The 16,525-nt window shown below is 38.9% G+C and overlaps 1 protein-coding gene across 6 annotated transcripts in view; it reads left to right on the plus strand.

Annotated features, from left to right (window-relative positions):
• gcgra (glucagon receptor a) overlaps positions 1 to 16,525 on the plus strand; it is a 106,443-nt gene that overhangs the window by 61,675 nt on the left and 28,243 nt on the right. For 5 of the 6 annotated variants that reach the window (XM_073856886.1, XM_073856887.1, XM_073856883.1 and 2 more), the window contains exons 2-4: positions 6,919 to 7,067; positions 13,097 to 13,193; positions 13,414 to 13,521. In XM_073856886.1, coding sequence (XP_073712987.1) covers positions 7,014 to 7,067; positions 13,097 to 13,193; positions 13,414 to 13,521 — 259 coding nt within the window. In that variant the 5' untranslated portion in view covers positions 6,919 to 7,013. The remainder of the gene's footprint in view (positions 1 to 6,918; positions 7,068 to 13,096; positions 13,194 to 13,413; positions 13,522 to 16,525) is intronic. The other variant, XM_073856888.1, reaches the window with a different exon arrangement.

The raw sequence follows: 16,525 nt of genomic DNA on the forward strand, positions 1-16,525 counted from the left end.
CCATGGTTACAAACAAGGGGGCGGAGACACTAATTAACACAGGGAGATACAACTAGGAACAAGGGTATACATGAACACAGGTAAAACACAGGTACACAAAGACATAATATAAACCCAAAACACAAATGAACACAAGTTAAACACAGGTTGCACAGAGACATAAACCAAAACACAAATCAACACAGGGAACCCATGTTACATAGCCCCCCTTCAAAGGGGCGGCTTCCAGACGCCCCCCAGAAAACCCCAAAGTACAACAGTCTAGGAGGGCGGTGGCATGGAGGTGGACCCGGGGGAGGGATGGTGGGCCAAGGCCACAAAAGTCCAAGGGCCAGGGCGGAGCCGCAGGCGGAAACAGGAACCAAGGCGGCGCCGCAGGCGGGGACAGGGACCAAGGCGGAGCAGCAGGCGGCTACAGGGACCAAGGCGGAGCCGCAGGCGGAGACAGGGACCAAGGCGGAGCCGCAGGCGGAGACAGGGACCAAGGAGGAGCCGCAGGCGGAGACAGGGACCAAGGAGGAGCCGCAGGCGGAGACAGGGACCAAGGAGGAGCCGCAGGCGGAGCAGGAACCCAGGGCGGAGCCGGCGGAGCAGGAACCCAGGGCGGAGCCGGCAGAGCAGGAACCCAGGGCGGAGCCGGCAGAGCAGGAACCCAGGGCGGAGCCGGCAGAGCAGGAACCCAGGGCGGAGCCGGCAGAGCAGGAACCCAGGGCGTAGCCGGCAGAGCAGGAACCCAGGGCGGAGCCAGAGGCCAGAGAGGGACTGGATACCAGGGTGGTGCTGGTGGTCTCAGGAACCTGGTTAGAAGAAAACAACAGAGAGAGACCCTCTGGGCCTGGTTAGACAGGGCAATGAGTTTGGGGACAGCCATCGTGGGACAGGCAGAGAGTTCTGTACTGGCCATAGTACTGGTGATAATAGAAAGTCTCTGGAGCTTTGGGGTGGCCACACTAGCTGACCAATGTGGCACAGATGACCCAGTGGGCACAGAAGACCCAGTCGACCCAGTGGGCACAGAAGACCCAGTCGACTCAGGGGAATCAGAAGACCCAGTCGGCTCAGGGGAATCAGAAGACCCAGTCGGCTCAGGGGAATCAGAAGACCCAGTCGGCTCAGGGGAATCAGAAGACCCAGTCGGCTCAGGGGAATCAGAAGACCCAGTCGGCTCAGGGGAATCAGAAGACCCAGTCGGCTCAGGGGAATCAGAAGACCCAGTCGGCTCAGGGGAATCAGAAGACCCACTCGGCTCAGGGGAATCAGAAGACCCACTCGGCTCAGGGGAATCAGAAGACCCACTCGGCTCAGGGGAATCAGAAGACCCACTCGGCTCAGGGGAATCAGAAGACTCGGGGAACTCAGGAGATTCACTCGGCTCAGGAGATTCACTCGGCTCAGGAGATTCACTCGGCTCAGGAGATTCACTCGGCTCAGGAGATTCACTCGGCTCAGGAGATTCACTCGGCTCAGGAGATTCACTCGGCTCACGAGATTCACTCGGCTCAGGAGATTCACTCGGCTCAGGAGATTCACTCGGCTCAGGAGATTCACTCGGCTCAGGAGATTCACTCGGCTCAGGAGAGTCACTCGGCTCAGGAGATTCACTCGGCTCAGGAGATTCACTCGGCTCAGGAGATTCACTCGGCTCAGGAGATTCACTCGGCTCAGGAGATTCACTCGGCTCAGGAGATTCACTCGGCTCAGGAGATTCACTCGGCTCAGGAGATTCACTCGGCTCAGGAGATTCACTCGGCTCAGGAGATTCACTCGGCTCAGGAGATTCACTCGGCTCAGGAGATTCACTCGGCTCAGGTGATAGATCCTCGGATACCTCAGAGCTGGTGACCACAGGACGGGACATCCCAGCCACTCGAACAGATACCAATGGATTGTCCATCAGACTGGTGATTAAACGTCGGAACTTGGGCCGTGCTGGAGAGTTTACCAATGCAGGTTGGTGAAGTGGAGTGGGTATGGCAGCCATTTTGGGAGTTTGTTCGAGTATGGGCGCCATCTTGACCATGGGTGTAGGTGTTTCTACTGCACCTTTAACAGCTGGAACAGTGATGATGGTGGCTTTTTGGAAAATCGGAGCTGGTATGGTTGTGGCAAACTCAAAAATTGGGGCAGGTTTAATAACAGCAAACTGAGGCATGGAGTGGGATGAAGTGGCGGCCATTTTAAGCACGGGCGCTGACGTGAATTGAGCATACCTCTCGCCACGCTTGTCCACGTAACGGACGAATTCAAAAAACTCCATTTGCTCGAGGCCGGCCATTTCCCAGCGCGGCAGAGGCTCGTCCAAGCAGTCATTGAAGGCGTAGTTTAGCTCCGTTTCATTCAGACCCAAACCAGACGCCAATGTCCAAAAAACTTTAGCAAAACTACTCACGGTCTGCCCCCGGTGACGGAGGGCATCCAAGTCCGCTAATCTGTCCCACCACTCCTGCTCCGTGGAGGGAGGACAAACCTGAATTTGGACGCTGCCACCACGCAGCATACTGACACCAAGGACACTCCAGGGAATTTGGAAAAACACGGGAGATGAGGAATAACTGCTGGATCCTGAGTGGTGGTTTGTTCTGTCACGGGTGAGACAAGATGAGGCAAAAGGTGCGGATCCAAGTGCAGTTTATTGTCAATAAAAGGTGAAAACAAGGCAAAAACAAAACCAGGGAAACACAAGAGACTAGCGACATCTTACGACAAACCACAAACAAGGACTGAACAGGCAGAGTATATATGCATGACAATAACCAATGACAAAGCAGGAACAATGAGTAACCAGGACAACACACAAGGGGAGAGGCATGAACATAATGAATAACCATGGTTACAAACAAGGGGGCGGAGACACTAATTAACACAGGGAGATACAACTAGGAACAAGGGTATACATGAACACAGGTAAAACACAGGTACACAAAGACATAATATAAACCCAAAACACAAATGAACACAAGTTAAACACAGGTTGCACAGAGACATAAACCAAAACACAAATGAACACAGGGAACCCATGTTACAGTAGCCTATATAAAATGACATATATTATTGTTAATATTTATTATAGCAGAATAAAAAAGCTTGTGTAAACGTTCTCATTATGAATTAAGCACGTATGAAGATAATTTCATAATTTTTACAACGCAACGTAAACTTTATATTAAACATAACAAGAGCATTCGTCTTGTAAACGGATTTGAAATTATGGATGTGCTGTGCTGACTGTCGCGTCACATAGACGACAGAGACAAGTAAGATCTGCGGTAAAACTCAGTGGTAAGTTTTATTTCATCTCAAATATCAAACGGTTCATGCTCTTATCATTAAAAACAATCACAGCAAACACACGCAGGGTTTATGTACTTATCAATGCTGCTCACAAACGCGCGAGGCTATGTATGTGTACTTGTTGTCAATGACAGTACTGGTCACTCACAAACGCGCTCAAGCGTGGTGTATATGTGCTTGTCAATCACTGGCATTAACTCCGTTGAGTACTCCGACAAAATCTGCGGGCGCGGATTCCGTTGAGACATGTCGATGTTTTGTTTTATTAGTCTGAAATACTAACAAATAGCGGACATACGGCTGCATGCTTTCATTTCTTTGCCGCTCTAAAGGCCGGGATACAGTACACTGCACGATAATTGGCTGTCCCAGACGAAAGATTGCCATCGTGAAACAATCGTTGCGATTTCTGTGATCGTGGCTCTCCATCAGTGGTCCTATGTCGTACAGTGAGAGAGGTTCAAAGACGGCCGTTTTCCCGGTCTTGCGTCCAAAGATAGCCTACGATAGTTTTCTGGCAGTGTCAGAAATTCGGCATGATCACCGCACAGTGTGTTTGCTGCTACGACCTGCGCGCCGGTATTTGTTTACCACGAGCGCATACTGGTGTCGTTGCGCAACGTGTGACGCAGCCGCCGAAGCTTCCGTGTAATCATCGTACAGTCTACATGCCTCTCGTACCCGAGTTTAAACGATCCATGTCGCACAGTGTGATAAGGTAATGATCTTATAAGAGGGCAAAAATCCTGCAGTGTATTCCGGGCTTTAGCTATAACGGGCATAACTAGGTTTAGTAAGAAAATGGTATCGGATCGGTACATGGGTTCAAGTACTCGCCGATTCCGATGCCAGAATTTTTTGTGGTATCGGCCGCATTTCCGATACTGGTATCGGAATCGGAACAACTCTAATCGTAAGTTATAAGTGTTGTATGTTGCATGACTCGTACTCGCTCCACCCGCGGTATAAATCCTCCTTCATTTTTTCGTACGTTATCGAAAGATTCGGTAAAGCTAATCTTTCTTTTATAAATCTGATTAAACTAAAGACTCTTCGGAGATATGAAGTATGTAATACTACTCTATAGGTACTCCAGATTAACATCAGAAATGCAGAAGCAACGTGTGTTACGTGAGCTTTAATGAATTACGGTGAAATGCCACCAAATCCAAAAGCCAGAGGGCGCTCTCATGCAGAAATTCAAATTGTGCCACAGTAGTACCATTACAAAGGCTATTCTAGGAAATGTCTATAGGAATATATATATCGCCATTTTTCAAATTGTTTGAAGAACAATTTTAGATTTATACAGAGATTGATTCTTATTGACCAAAACGACGTAGTACACGCACAAGCTGCGCATGAAACACAGAATCACAGCCTTGCGATTCAGAATCGATTTCAGACAGGTCTATTTAATGGGACACGTGATTCATCATCACAGCTCTAATATATATAGCTTAAATTGAGTAAACAGCGTTTTATACAACTTACCAGATTATTCGACCTCCTCACTCACTTTCTTCCAAGCAAGATCCTTTTTATTTCTGGAAGAAGTATGAAGATGTCCACATGCAGAGGCGTCATGCCCATTCAAACTAAGGGGGCACGTGCCCCCTTGGTTTTTTTGAGCCAATGGATTTTGCATCCAACCTCAAAATCAAATAAGCGTCCATTAATCTGTTATTTGACTTTTAATCTATTTAATATGCACACTATTATACATTCTGTGCTGCATCCTTGTCACTTTTCGGAGATTTTCGCCGTTTTGATAGTGTTTTGATCATGTAACATTACTTTTATTCTGGCGGCAGCAGGCTGCAGTCAGCGCAGTCGCAGACGTCATCAGCTTCTGGGCGCGCTCACGAGCTCTCTCCTGTTGCTGGTGGCTAGCTGCTGGATTTTGCTATCTGAGGAATTAAAACGTGTTAGAAACGCTCACAACATTTCCAAACCCCAGTATGGTAATGTGCAGTTAACCTCCTCTGTCTAGGAAATGTATGGTTTTAAATGTGACCGTCTCAAAGTTATATTAGTAAAAATTCGTAGAGATTCATCTTCTTGGCACAACGCCAAAGTTCGCCAGAGTTCACGCGGGCGCGGAATCTCACATATGAGGTAAAATGTAATGCAAAAATCCGTTCCTCTAATAATTTTATCTAAACATACTTTTTAAAATCATTATTGAACGTTAAAATCAATCACGTGGCTATAGCTTATGTCATTTATGTTGTTTATATACTTTATGGATTTAAAATTACATTAATTTTATATGATGCAGTTGTTGTGCAAAATGCATTAATGACACAATTAAACAAGCCATTAAGACTTAAATAAATAAAACATGCCGTTTCAGATGTAAATATGATGCAAATGTGTCATTATTCCGATTGAATAGTTTTTGATATTAAAGTTAGTCATCACTTTTATTTTGGAGGTTTTTGCATGAAAGCAGGGGTTTTCAGATTGTTAGAAATGTAAGTGCCATGGAAAAGACTGAAAGCTCTATAATATTTCGTTTGATGTCTGTGTAGCCTATGCACAAATTTCTGTGAGCTGTTGACACTGTGCCCCCTTAAAAAAAATTGGTGCATGACGCCCCTGTCCACATGCAGTGACGAATATTTTGTCCTATAATCCTATTGTTGTCAGTATTTCTGCCTCCACTTGCTACATTGTCTAGTTAATACTAGAGCAAGCTCCTGATTGGTTAACGTGGCGATTCGCGCCATTCGCACTGCGTCATTTGCACTACCTTATTTGCACGAATCGTGCGTCTTTGGATTGACTTAACATGTAAATCACTTCCGCTTAACACTTAATTCGCGTCTGGTGTGAACGCACCATTAGAATGCGGTATAGTTATGATGCCTACATATGTTTTGGGACACTTTATCTTTACTGAGGTCCTATCTGTCATCATCTTCATCATCTCTTGCTCTGACACACACGCTTTTGTGATCTGTTAAATTGCTCATCTATCTTAACCACTCAAGTAATTGGACTGAATGTGTTGTGGATAAGCGTTACACCAGCAGTAGACTGGTCAAAGAGGCATCAGAGGTCACGTTATACATTTTTTTTAACAATAACAGAAAAATGTTAAGCCATCCATCACTTTGACAGATTCATTCGTCATTTAATGTAACTTGTGATTGTAACTCATCTTGTATGTTCATGGTTAAAAATGTGAACGAAAACAAAAGCAATTAGTTTTTATCATTATCAAATATGAAATGACAGATAATAATTGATTATTACGACCCTGTTCATCACAATGACGGAGAATGAAAAAGTCTAACGCAACCTCATGATCAACAGTCTGTGACCTTCATCTGGCCAGAGGCCGCTGTGCTTGTAGATCTTTCCAAACTGAAATAATGAGCCTGCTGTTTTATTTAGATAACTCATCCATGTCTTAGTTGTGTCTTTGCACGCATTCAGCAGATAATGCAACGAGTTTGGGGAGCAATGATGTTTGTTATCTTTGATTAACAAGACGCAGCAACATCATCAACAGTGTCACATAAGGGCCTTCGGGTACAAAGTCTTGTTGTGGCAGATTGTCAAACTATATATCATTATCATCTCTCTCTCTCTCTCTCTCTGTCTCTCTCTATGGTTTAGGCAGTCTGGGCCAGCTGAAGTATTCCTATGAAGTCCCTTTGACATCTTTTCGGCCCCTCGGCTTCTTCCGGTGGCACCAGCAGCAGGAATAAGGGATGTCACAAGTATTCCTTCTTCTGAGTCTGCTCAGTTGCTCATCTTACATCCAGGTCAGAGGTTCCTTCCTCCAACCTCTCTTTTTTTTACACTTTTCCATTTGCACATTGAATACTGTAGACCGTGAATGTCTATTCTATTTTATTTCTATTCTATTTCTATTCGATGTTGATTTCTATTCTATTTCTATTCTTTGTCTATTCTATGTTAATGTATATTCTATTTCTATTCTATGTCTATTCTATTTCTATTCTATGTTAATGTCTATTCTATTTCTATTCTATGTTAATGTCTATTCTATTCTATTTCTATTCTGTGTTAATGTCTATTCTATTTCTATTCTATGTTAACCCTCTGGGGTCTAAGGGGTTTTTAGGGCCCTGGAGAAGTTTTGACATGCACTGACATTTGTGCTTTTTTCAGTTGCTTAAAAACATAATAATGGCAAAAGTCTTATAACACTGTGTTCAGCACAAACTGGGCTACTATATTATATGATCAACATGTATGTACATGTTTGTATTTTTGAGAGAAAAATGTTTATGCGTGGTTTTTGAAAAAGCTAAATTTTTAAGTGACTGATATAAGTAAAAAAAAATCATACTAAACATGTTTTCCCAAGACTTTTCAAAACAGGATCTAGTAGTCTAGAGTTTTTTCTTTAAAATGATGTAAAATCATTCTGCTTACTCATTTACATAAGACAATAATATTGATTTACAATTTCAAAGTCACTTTTTGGTTAGGAAGGCAATATGCAAGGAGGCTGGAAGCTCTTGAATAGTCTGTGATTGACAGCTGAAGAACAAAACACTTGCATAATGAGCTGCATAGGCTAATGAGCCTTTAGGCAGTAAGATGACGCCTTGTTACGTGTTTGTTTGTGAAAGCAACACAAAAGAAATGCCTTAATGCGTGATCCTGCGTTAAATAAACTTACCGTGTAGAGATATACGCGAATAAACAGGGTTTTAGATGTGTTTTGATCCGTCTTAATACAAAAGTGCGTCAAATATGAGGCATTGTGTGTTTGTGTGTGCGTTTGGCCGTCAACCGCGTCTGACGGAAGCACAAAGAAAACATAAGCGCTTGGAGATAACTTGTATTTACAGGCGAGAGAGCATATATAATTTTACCACAAAGCGCGTCAAATATGAGGCATCTTGTGTTTTTGTGTGCGTTTGGACCTCGATCCCGTCACACTGACGAAGCACACACTCGCGTCTTTTTGGAGATAACTTTATGCGCGAGTAAACAAGTAGATGTGATGTTTGCAATGGCACCTTTTATAAGAATACCACAAAGCGCGTCAAATATGAGGCATCGTGTTTGTGTGTGCGTTTGGATATACTGTAGGCAGTGAATGTCTATTCTATTTTATTTCTATTCTATTTCTATTCGATGTTGATGTCTATTCTATTTCTATTCTTTGTCTATTCTATGTTAATGTATATTCTATTTCTATTCTATGTCTATTCTATTTCTATTCGTGTTTGTGTGTGCGTTTGGACATCGCGTCACTGACGAAGCACACACACTCGCGTCTGTTTGGAGATAACTTTAGGCGCGAGTAAACAAGTAGATGTGATGTTTACAATCGCATATCTTATAATGATACCACAAAGCGCGTCAAATATGAGGTATTTGTGTGTGCGTTTGGACGTCGATCGCGTCTGTTTGATGAAGCACACACACTCGCGTCTGGAGATAACTTAAGTTACAGTCTGAGTAAACAAGTAGATGTCATGTCACCAACACTTGGATTAAAACTCAACACAGCACTGCCACTGACTGAATGGCTACAGAGACGGAGTCTCCATTGACTGGGGTTGACTAATGAATATGGATGATCTCTGCTCTTCTCTTCAATGGAGCGGGGCGTGGCTCATTATAGATAATGCAGGAACACGAGAAAGACGGTACATCTCCCTCTTCTAACACAGTTCACAACGAATTACAATATTTGATTTTGATTTCACTTACATCTTCCAAAAGCAGACATTCCAAGCATTATTTAGATATGTATCTTTTGTTTATATGACAAAGATTCCTTAAGTTACAGTTAATTTTTCTGACGTGTTTCTGAAAGGACTTCCCTGAGGGAGAGAGAACAAAACACGCATCATGTTTATTTTCTTAATTTTGCGAAAAGCACAACATTCTGTTTTTATTGGGAGTGGACAGAAAAAAAACTAGACACTTTAACGTTTTAAATGATGTATAAATCATATCTGTATGACCAAAATCAGCAGAGTTATCTAACTCTCTTTGCGGAGTGATTGAAAAATAAAGAGTTTGCTGCGCCCGCGCCACCGTCGACCCCAGAGTGTTTTAATGTCTACTATATGTCTATTCAATATACTGTTCTGTTCTATTCTTTATAAATATGTACAGTATCAATATACCATCAATTTTTCATACAGTATCTATGACCATTATATTTCTATTCTATGTTAATGTCTATTCTATGTTCATTCTATTCTATGTTAATGTCTATTCTATCCTATTTCTATTCTATGTTAATGTCTATTCTATTTCTATTCTATGTTAATGTCTATTCTATTTTTATTCTATGTCTATTCTATTTCTATTCTATGTTAATGTCTATTCCATGTCTATTCTATTGTGTTTCTATTTTATTTCAATTATATTCTATTTCTATTCTATGTTAATGTCTACTATATGTCTATTCGATATACTGTTCTGTTCTATTCTTTATAAATATGTACAGTATCAATATACCATCAATTTTTCATACAGTATCTATGACTATTCTATTTTTATTCTATGTTAATGTCTATTCTATGTTTTTTCTATGTCTATTCTATGTGAACGTCTATTCTATTTCTATTCTATGTCTATTATATTTCTATTTAAATTATATTTTATTCTATGTCTATTCTATGTTCATGTCTATTCTATTCAATGTTAATGTCTATTCTATGTCTATTCTTTCTGTTATTGTCTATTCTATGTCTATTCTATTCTATGTTAATGTCTATTCTATTTCTATTCTATTCTGTTTCTATTCTATTTAAATTCTATTTTAATCTATTTCTATTCTATGTCTATTCTATGTTTATGTCTATTCTATATCTATTCTATTCAATGTTAATGTCTATTCTATGTCTATTCTTTTTATGTTAATGTCTATTCTATGTCTATTCTTTTCTATGTCAATGTCTATTCAATTTCTATTCTATTTTATGTTAATATATATTGTATTTCTATTCTATGTCTATTCTATTTCTATTCTATGTTAATGTCTAATCCATTTCTATTCTATTCTGTTTCTATTCTATTTAAATTCCATTTTAGTCTATTTCTATTCTATGTCTATTCTATGTTTATGTCTATTCTATATCTATTCTATTCAATGTTAATGTCTATTCTATGTCTATTCTTTCTATGTTAATGTCTATTCTATGTCTATTCTTTTCTATGTCAATGTCTATTCAATTTCTATTCTATTTTATGTTAATATATATTCTATTTCTATTCTATGTCTATTCTATTTCTATTCTTTATTAATGTCTATTCCATTTCTATTCTATTCTGTTTCTATTCTGTTCTTTATAAATATGTACAATATCAATATACCATCAATTTTTCATCATAGTTTTTTCTCTGTAAAGTCCAGATACAATGTGAATGTGAAATGAACTGGACTGAGTTTAAATCAGTTCACTTCGGGTTGCTGAATGAGGTCTCAGTTGTTTACTCGCAGCAGAGTATTAGCAAAGCATGACTTAATAGAATAACATTTTAAACACTTTATTTTGCTTCTAAACAAGTAAAATCCCTATAGAAATAAATTAATAGAAAAAAACTTGTACAAACAACACTGAATTATGCATCATTTCTGCTTTATTTTATTTTATATGTGGACTCTAGCACTTTCAGCCAAAGATTAAATAATAGAAACAATAAATACAATCTTCTCCAAACATTTTGTTTACTCACTTATGAGATTAAACTAATCCAGTTATTTGCTGTGTCAGTAGCAGCATCTTCATTAAGTGACTCATTCATTTAGCTTTAATTGATCTCATTTGGTATCATTAAAAAGAGTGAGATGAATATAAAAAAGTCAATTTGATGTTTAACTTTTTTGTCTAATTGTTAATCAGCGTAATTTTTTCAGAGTTAAAGGGGTCATTACAAGTATTTTTTATTCTTGTATTATATTCCCTCTGGAGTACTTATAATATTACTAAAGTTTTTTTTGTCAAAAAACATAGAAATTTAAGTAATTTATCTTCATTTCCACCGTTTTTCATCCTGTGATTGAGTCTAATTTGTGTGTTTCCCCTTTAAGATCATTCAGTGTCCCGCCACTTCTATGATTGACAGCCTACATGCTGTTGCTACTACTGCAGTTTCACTATAGAAACAGCTTCTCACATGCTCTTTTTAAGCACATTGTGTGTTTATTTATGTCACAGACACCCAAACAATTTCACAAGCACAACACAAAATGTTTTAACCCTAAAGGAAGCGCATAAATAAATCATTAGCGAACACAGACATATCGTTCCCTACTAGTGTGTACTAACACTGCAACATTTGTAGCGTCCCGCTAATATGACATAACATTACAATATTTGTCTGACATCACAATCTTATCATGATTGTAAACAACTACTCCTTCAGATCCATTTGAGTCATTCATCTGACTGAACACCAGTGGGCGGAGCCAACGATACAATAATGTGCTGTGTCTTTCTGTGGGGCAAGTTAAATGAAAATGAAGTAGTGACGTCACAGTTATTTTTTTCCCGTAACAGTTACTAAAATTATTTTTTTTTTAATGAGTGTGTTTTAAGCTATGAAACGAGCAGGATTTATTAACAAATATATTGGATATAACAGAATTGAGCACTACTACTACTATAAATAAAGGACAATGCAACGCTCAATATGGCCACTCTGCCAACTGAAGTCCCGCCTTCCAGTTAAAAAAAACAATCATCAATCGATGAAGACATAAAGGTGATCCTCTGGAGGAGGGGCACTAAAAGAGTCGCATGAGGTGGTTGTCAACCAGTGCACATGTGCAGTACGTGAAACAACCTTGAGAAAAGGTGTTCGGGGCGTGTCACATTTCGGTCTAAAACCACGTGGAAAACACAAGCGTTGGTTGGTTCTCGACACATGACCTGCGGTGCGCTTGCGGCATTCTGAAAAGTTTAAATGTATGTATAATAACTGAATGCAGTGAGGACGCGCATGAAAAAAAACAATCGTGGGGCACCGCGTGTGCATCGCGACCACGTCGCTTTTATTATAAGCGCCTACATTTGAAATAACAAGCCTGAGTGCGCAAAAGACACGATATGTGAACCGCCCCTTATAGTGCAATTTGAGCTTCAGAAACAAAAGTTATGGTACAGCTGATGTCAGGTTTATTTGTTGGTCAGAAATATATGGTTACATTTTGATATTAGAGATATCTATCTTTCCACATTTAATCAAATAGGATTTTTTGCATGACTGAAAAAACTGCCTGGAGGTGTTGCAAAGATGGCCGCCTAGTGACGCAAGACCTCTTATACTATATGTCAAAAGATCAAGGCAAATTTGATTCCTAATGTCATGACCCGTTTAACATCATCTAGCCAGCTAAAGGAAATGCAGTGTTCTGACTGAGAATTAGATTAGTATGGGTTTAGTATGCAAATAAACAATTAATTCATCAGACAGGTTCAGTGATGGTCTGCAAGCGGTCTGCTGTTGCTGTATTTTTTTAACTGTATTTAAACACCTCATTTACAGCACGAGTCAGCAAACAAGACGCTTTTCACAGTATAATATCAGTCATCTATTCTGTAAGGGGTTTTCTGTTCTGTATCTCTTTCTGTGGCTATGTTGATAGAGACAACACTCTTATGTGTTTACATACAAACATTTCATTTTTTGGTGAGCCACCTTAAACACTCAGTCACCTCATCACACATTCACTATGATGTCTTGATTTCCCCCTAATGTAAATGAAAGCATCTTGCAAGATTTGGAAGCCATGCCTTATATAACTTGATAACATTTAAAACCTTCCTGTTGCATTTTAAATCATATCTTACAGGTGTCATCTGCTATGTCCCTCAAAACCTTGATGGAAAGATGGTTGCTGTACCGAGACGAATGCTTTCGAAATATTAGCAGAGAGCCACCACTGGCAGGTGCGTTATTTACAGGAATGACTTACAGTGATGGTCAGAGACAGCTTTATTGTGGGTCGTTCATTGATGCTTTCAGTAGATAGATGAAAGAGTACAGTGACTTCAAACAGTACTAAAATATTAGATTTGGGGTCATGTCATATACAGGTCCTGTCCAGGATAGGACATAGAGGAGACTTCACATTTCTGAACTTTAATGATTACTTTGATACTTTTTCAGGTGTCGTGTGCAACAGAACGTTTGATAAGTTTGCCTGCTGGCCGGATGGGCTGCCGAATAGCACAGTGGGTGTGGCCTGCCCCTGGTTCCTGCCCTGGCATGAAGAGGGTGAGATTATATATGTATATCTAAATATAACCGATTACAGTAAATCTAACAAAACTGTGTCCTGTATGGAAGGTTTTTTCAGCTACATTAAAATTTATTCATTTAATGATAAAATAAAAATGTAAAAAATTAAATGCTAAAATAAAAATTTAAACATTAAATTAAATTATTTCATTTTAAGGTGATGATGCATTTTGCACTAATAATAATAATAAAACAAATTAAAAGGCAAACTTGAAAAGGAATCTTTAAATACATTTTAAAAAAATGCTTTTATTTATGCCCACGCAATAATTTTAATTTAATGTTCTCTTTTATTTATTAAATTTTTTAATATTTAATTTTTTAACTTATATGCGAATTCTATGTCAATTAGTGGGTGGGGTTTACTTGCTAAAGAAATGGAGATTGGCTAAAGCAGTGTTGCTAACTTAGTGACTTCATTGCTACATTTTGCAACTTTTAGACCTATTTAGACAATTCTGGCAACTGTTTGGATGAATCTTAGCTTCACATCTGTATAGATAGGCTAATATCTGTAGTGCGTGGGAGACTGAGCCGGGCACAGAGATTGAAGCACACACAGGTCCAGAACGCTCGACTGACTGATTTGGGAGATTTGGGAATTACTCACCGCACCGCCTTCATGGACTAGCTGGCCTGAAAACCAATAAATTGGAGAACATTTGTCACTTTGTCACTATTATGGCATGGGCATGAATGTAAAGCCTTTTAAAATGTATTTACAGATTCCTTTTAAGTTTGCTTTTAATTTTAATAATGGCAGTCTTGCCTTGAGATTGTAGTGAAAATGAAATGTCAAATCACCAATTGCATTTTATTTTTCAATTTGGCAGGAAAGATGCATTTTCACCTTGAAAATGAAATGATTTATATTTTAATGTTTATGTTAGCATTTAATTTTCAAATTTGGGATATTTTTTGCCATTTTTTATTTGATCATTTAATTAATTCATTTTAAATTGGCTGAAAAAAACTTCCATAGTCCCGGTCATATTTCACTCCAAAATTTTGCTGATGGAAAAATGAAGCCTACTTCGGTCCGTGTACTTTTGCGTCCATTCATTTTTCCTTTATAAACCATGATATGAAAAATAAAATATAAACGGTTGTTGTATTTTTGAAATGCAATATTAAATTTCAAAATTTAAATTCAAACTGTATTTAGAACATCCTACCCCAAAAAAACTAAGATTGATGTATTTTCAGATTTTTGTTTATGATTTTTGCACCTTTATTATACATTTAAAACTAAAATAAAAAAACGCGATTATTAGCTATTTCACATTCAGACTTCTTTGGCAGTGATCGCAGTGCTTTGCATCATGCATGTAAACATCATCATTCTACGCATTTTGTACATTTCTTCAAGTTTTGTCAAATTATGTTAACCCAGCAAGCAAAAAACGAGACTCTATAGTCCGGCTTGTGCAATAGGAACACACTTCTACCCTAAATAACCTTGAATTTGGTTACATGCCGCTTTTGCCAAAATAATTTGGAGAAGTACTGTATTCCATCATGTAAGCAACGGGTGTTCAAGGTGTTTGCTTTAATTTCTTTTACATGTTGTAAACATACGCATCGTCTATTCTTGGGCTATTAGACTAGACTTTCACTGACAACCCAAATTTTGCCTTGTTTTAGCCAAAATTGCTTGCTGGGAAGCCGGTGAATGCAGAAGACAGATACACGTTTTATAATTAACGGCTATTTTCAATGAACATGCAGTGTTGCAGTCAGAAACAATTGACTAGTTTTAGATTCAGCCTGTGCGCATCTGTCATCGCAACAAGTTATGGTTCAGACACAGGTATTTAAACGCAAATCAACATTCATTCACAACGAGAAATGTTCAAAGTGAACGGGAAGGACTGTGCGAAAATAGAGAGATTATGCAGTATAAAAAAGACAGACGTCCATCTGAAACACTAACAAAAGTAGTTTGTTATTTATATATATGATATAATTTTCACAAATCAGGCTCTATCTAAAACAATCAAATTGGCATGAACACCGACTGCTTGTTGATTGAAAATAGCCGTTAATGGTAAAAGTTGAAACTGAAAAACTAAGTGGGGAAGAAGATCCCCAGTTTAAGATTAATGTTAAATAATTGTGTTGTTTTACACTTGTATTGAAATTGTTATTTTTTTCATTAAAACCTTTAAAACCCATTTTCTTTTAGTCATGGAAGTAAAAAAGCAGGCTTTTAATTGCTTTAAATGGCTATCCAATATATCATCAAAAAATAATTTACAAGAATGTAAGAAAAGGTTTGTACTGTAAAAATACTTTATTTGTTACGTTGTTACATACAGGAAATAAAGAATTTACAAACCGCAAAGTCTCCGCAAGGTTCAGCACTTGGACAGCATCAGTTTTTTTTAAGCATTACTTAAAAAAGTTTCTCATCTCACCATATCCACAGGTACAGAGTCATCATATATAATAAATCCGTGAGGTAGCATTTAAAAACATTTAAAAACAGATGCATTTGTTTAAAGCAAAGCATTTATTTACCAGGCTGCAGGTGAAGCAGCTCTTTGTGCCTTCTAACGTCTCATAATTAGTCCTCATTTATGTCCAAGAGACTCAATAATAATCTTTCACATTCAATCCTTAAATCTTTCATATTTAAAAGCGTTTTCGTGCTGCTGCGCATTCATGTATCCTATGTGTTAAGCAAACCCGCGTTGTCGTCCCGTTTCGGCGCATATTACTAATGCGCTCTTTAAATAACAAAAAAACATATTGCGCCATTGACTTTAGACTAGGTTTTTGTTGCGCTGCATTGCGCCGGGTGTAAGATAGAGCCCATTATCACAAATCAACATTTATAGTTTCAAACATTGTAGATGTTCAGTCTAGCCAGTTATAATCTACGCGTTTTAATATAGTCTAAATGAGTAAGAAAGGCTGTGATGTTCACGTGCATAAAGCCGCGCTCTGCGAATTCACAGCCAGAAGAAGCCTTAATGTG

Source organism: Misgurnus anguillicaudatus, chromosome 19 (assembly GCF_027580225.2).
Source record: "Misgurnus anguillicaudatus chromosome 19, ASM2758022v2, whole genome shotgun sequence".
Taxonomy (NCBI): domain Eukaryota; kingdom Metazoa; phylum Chordata; class Actinopteri; order Cypriniformes; family Cobitidae; genus Misgurnus; species Misgurnus anguillicaudatus.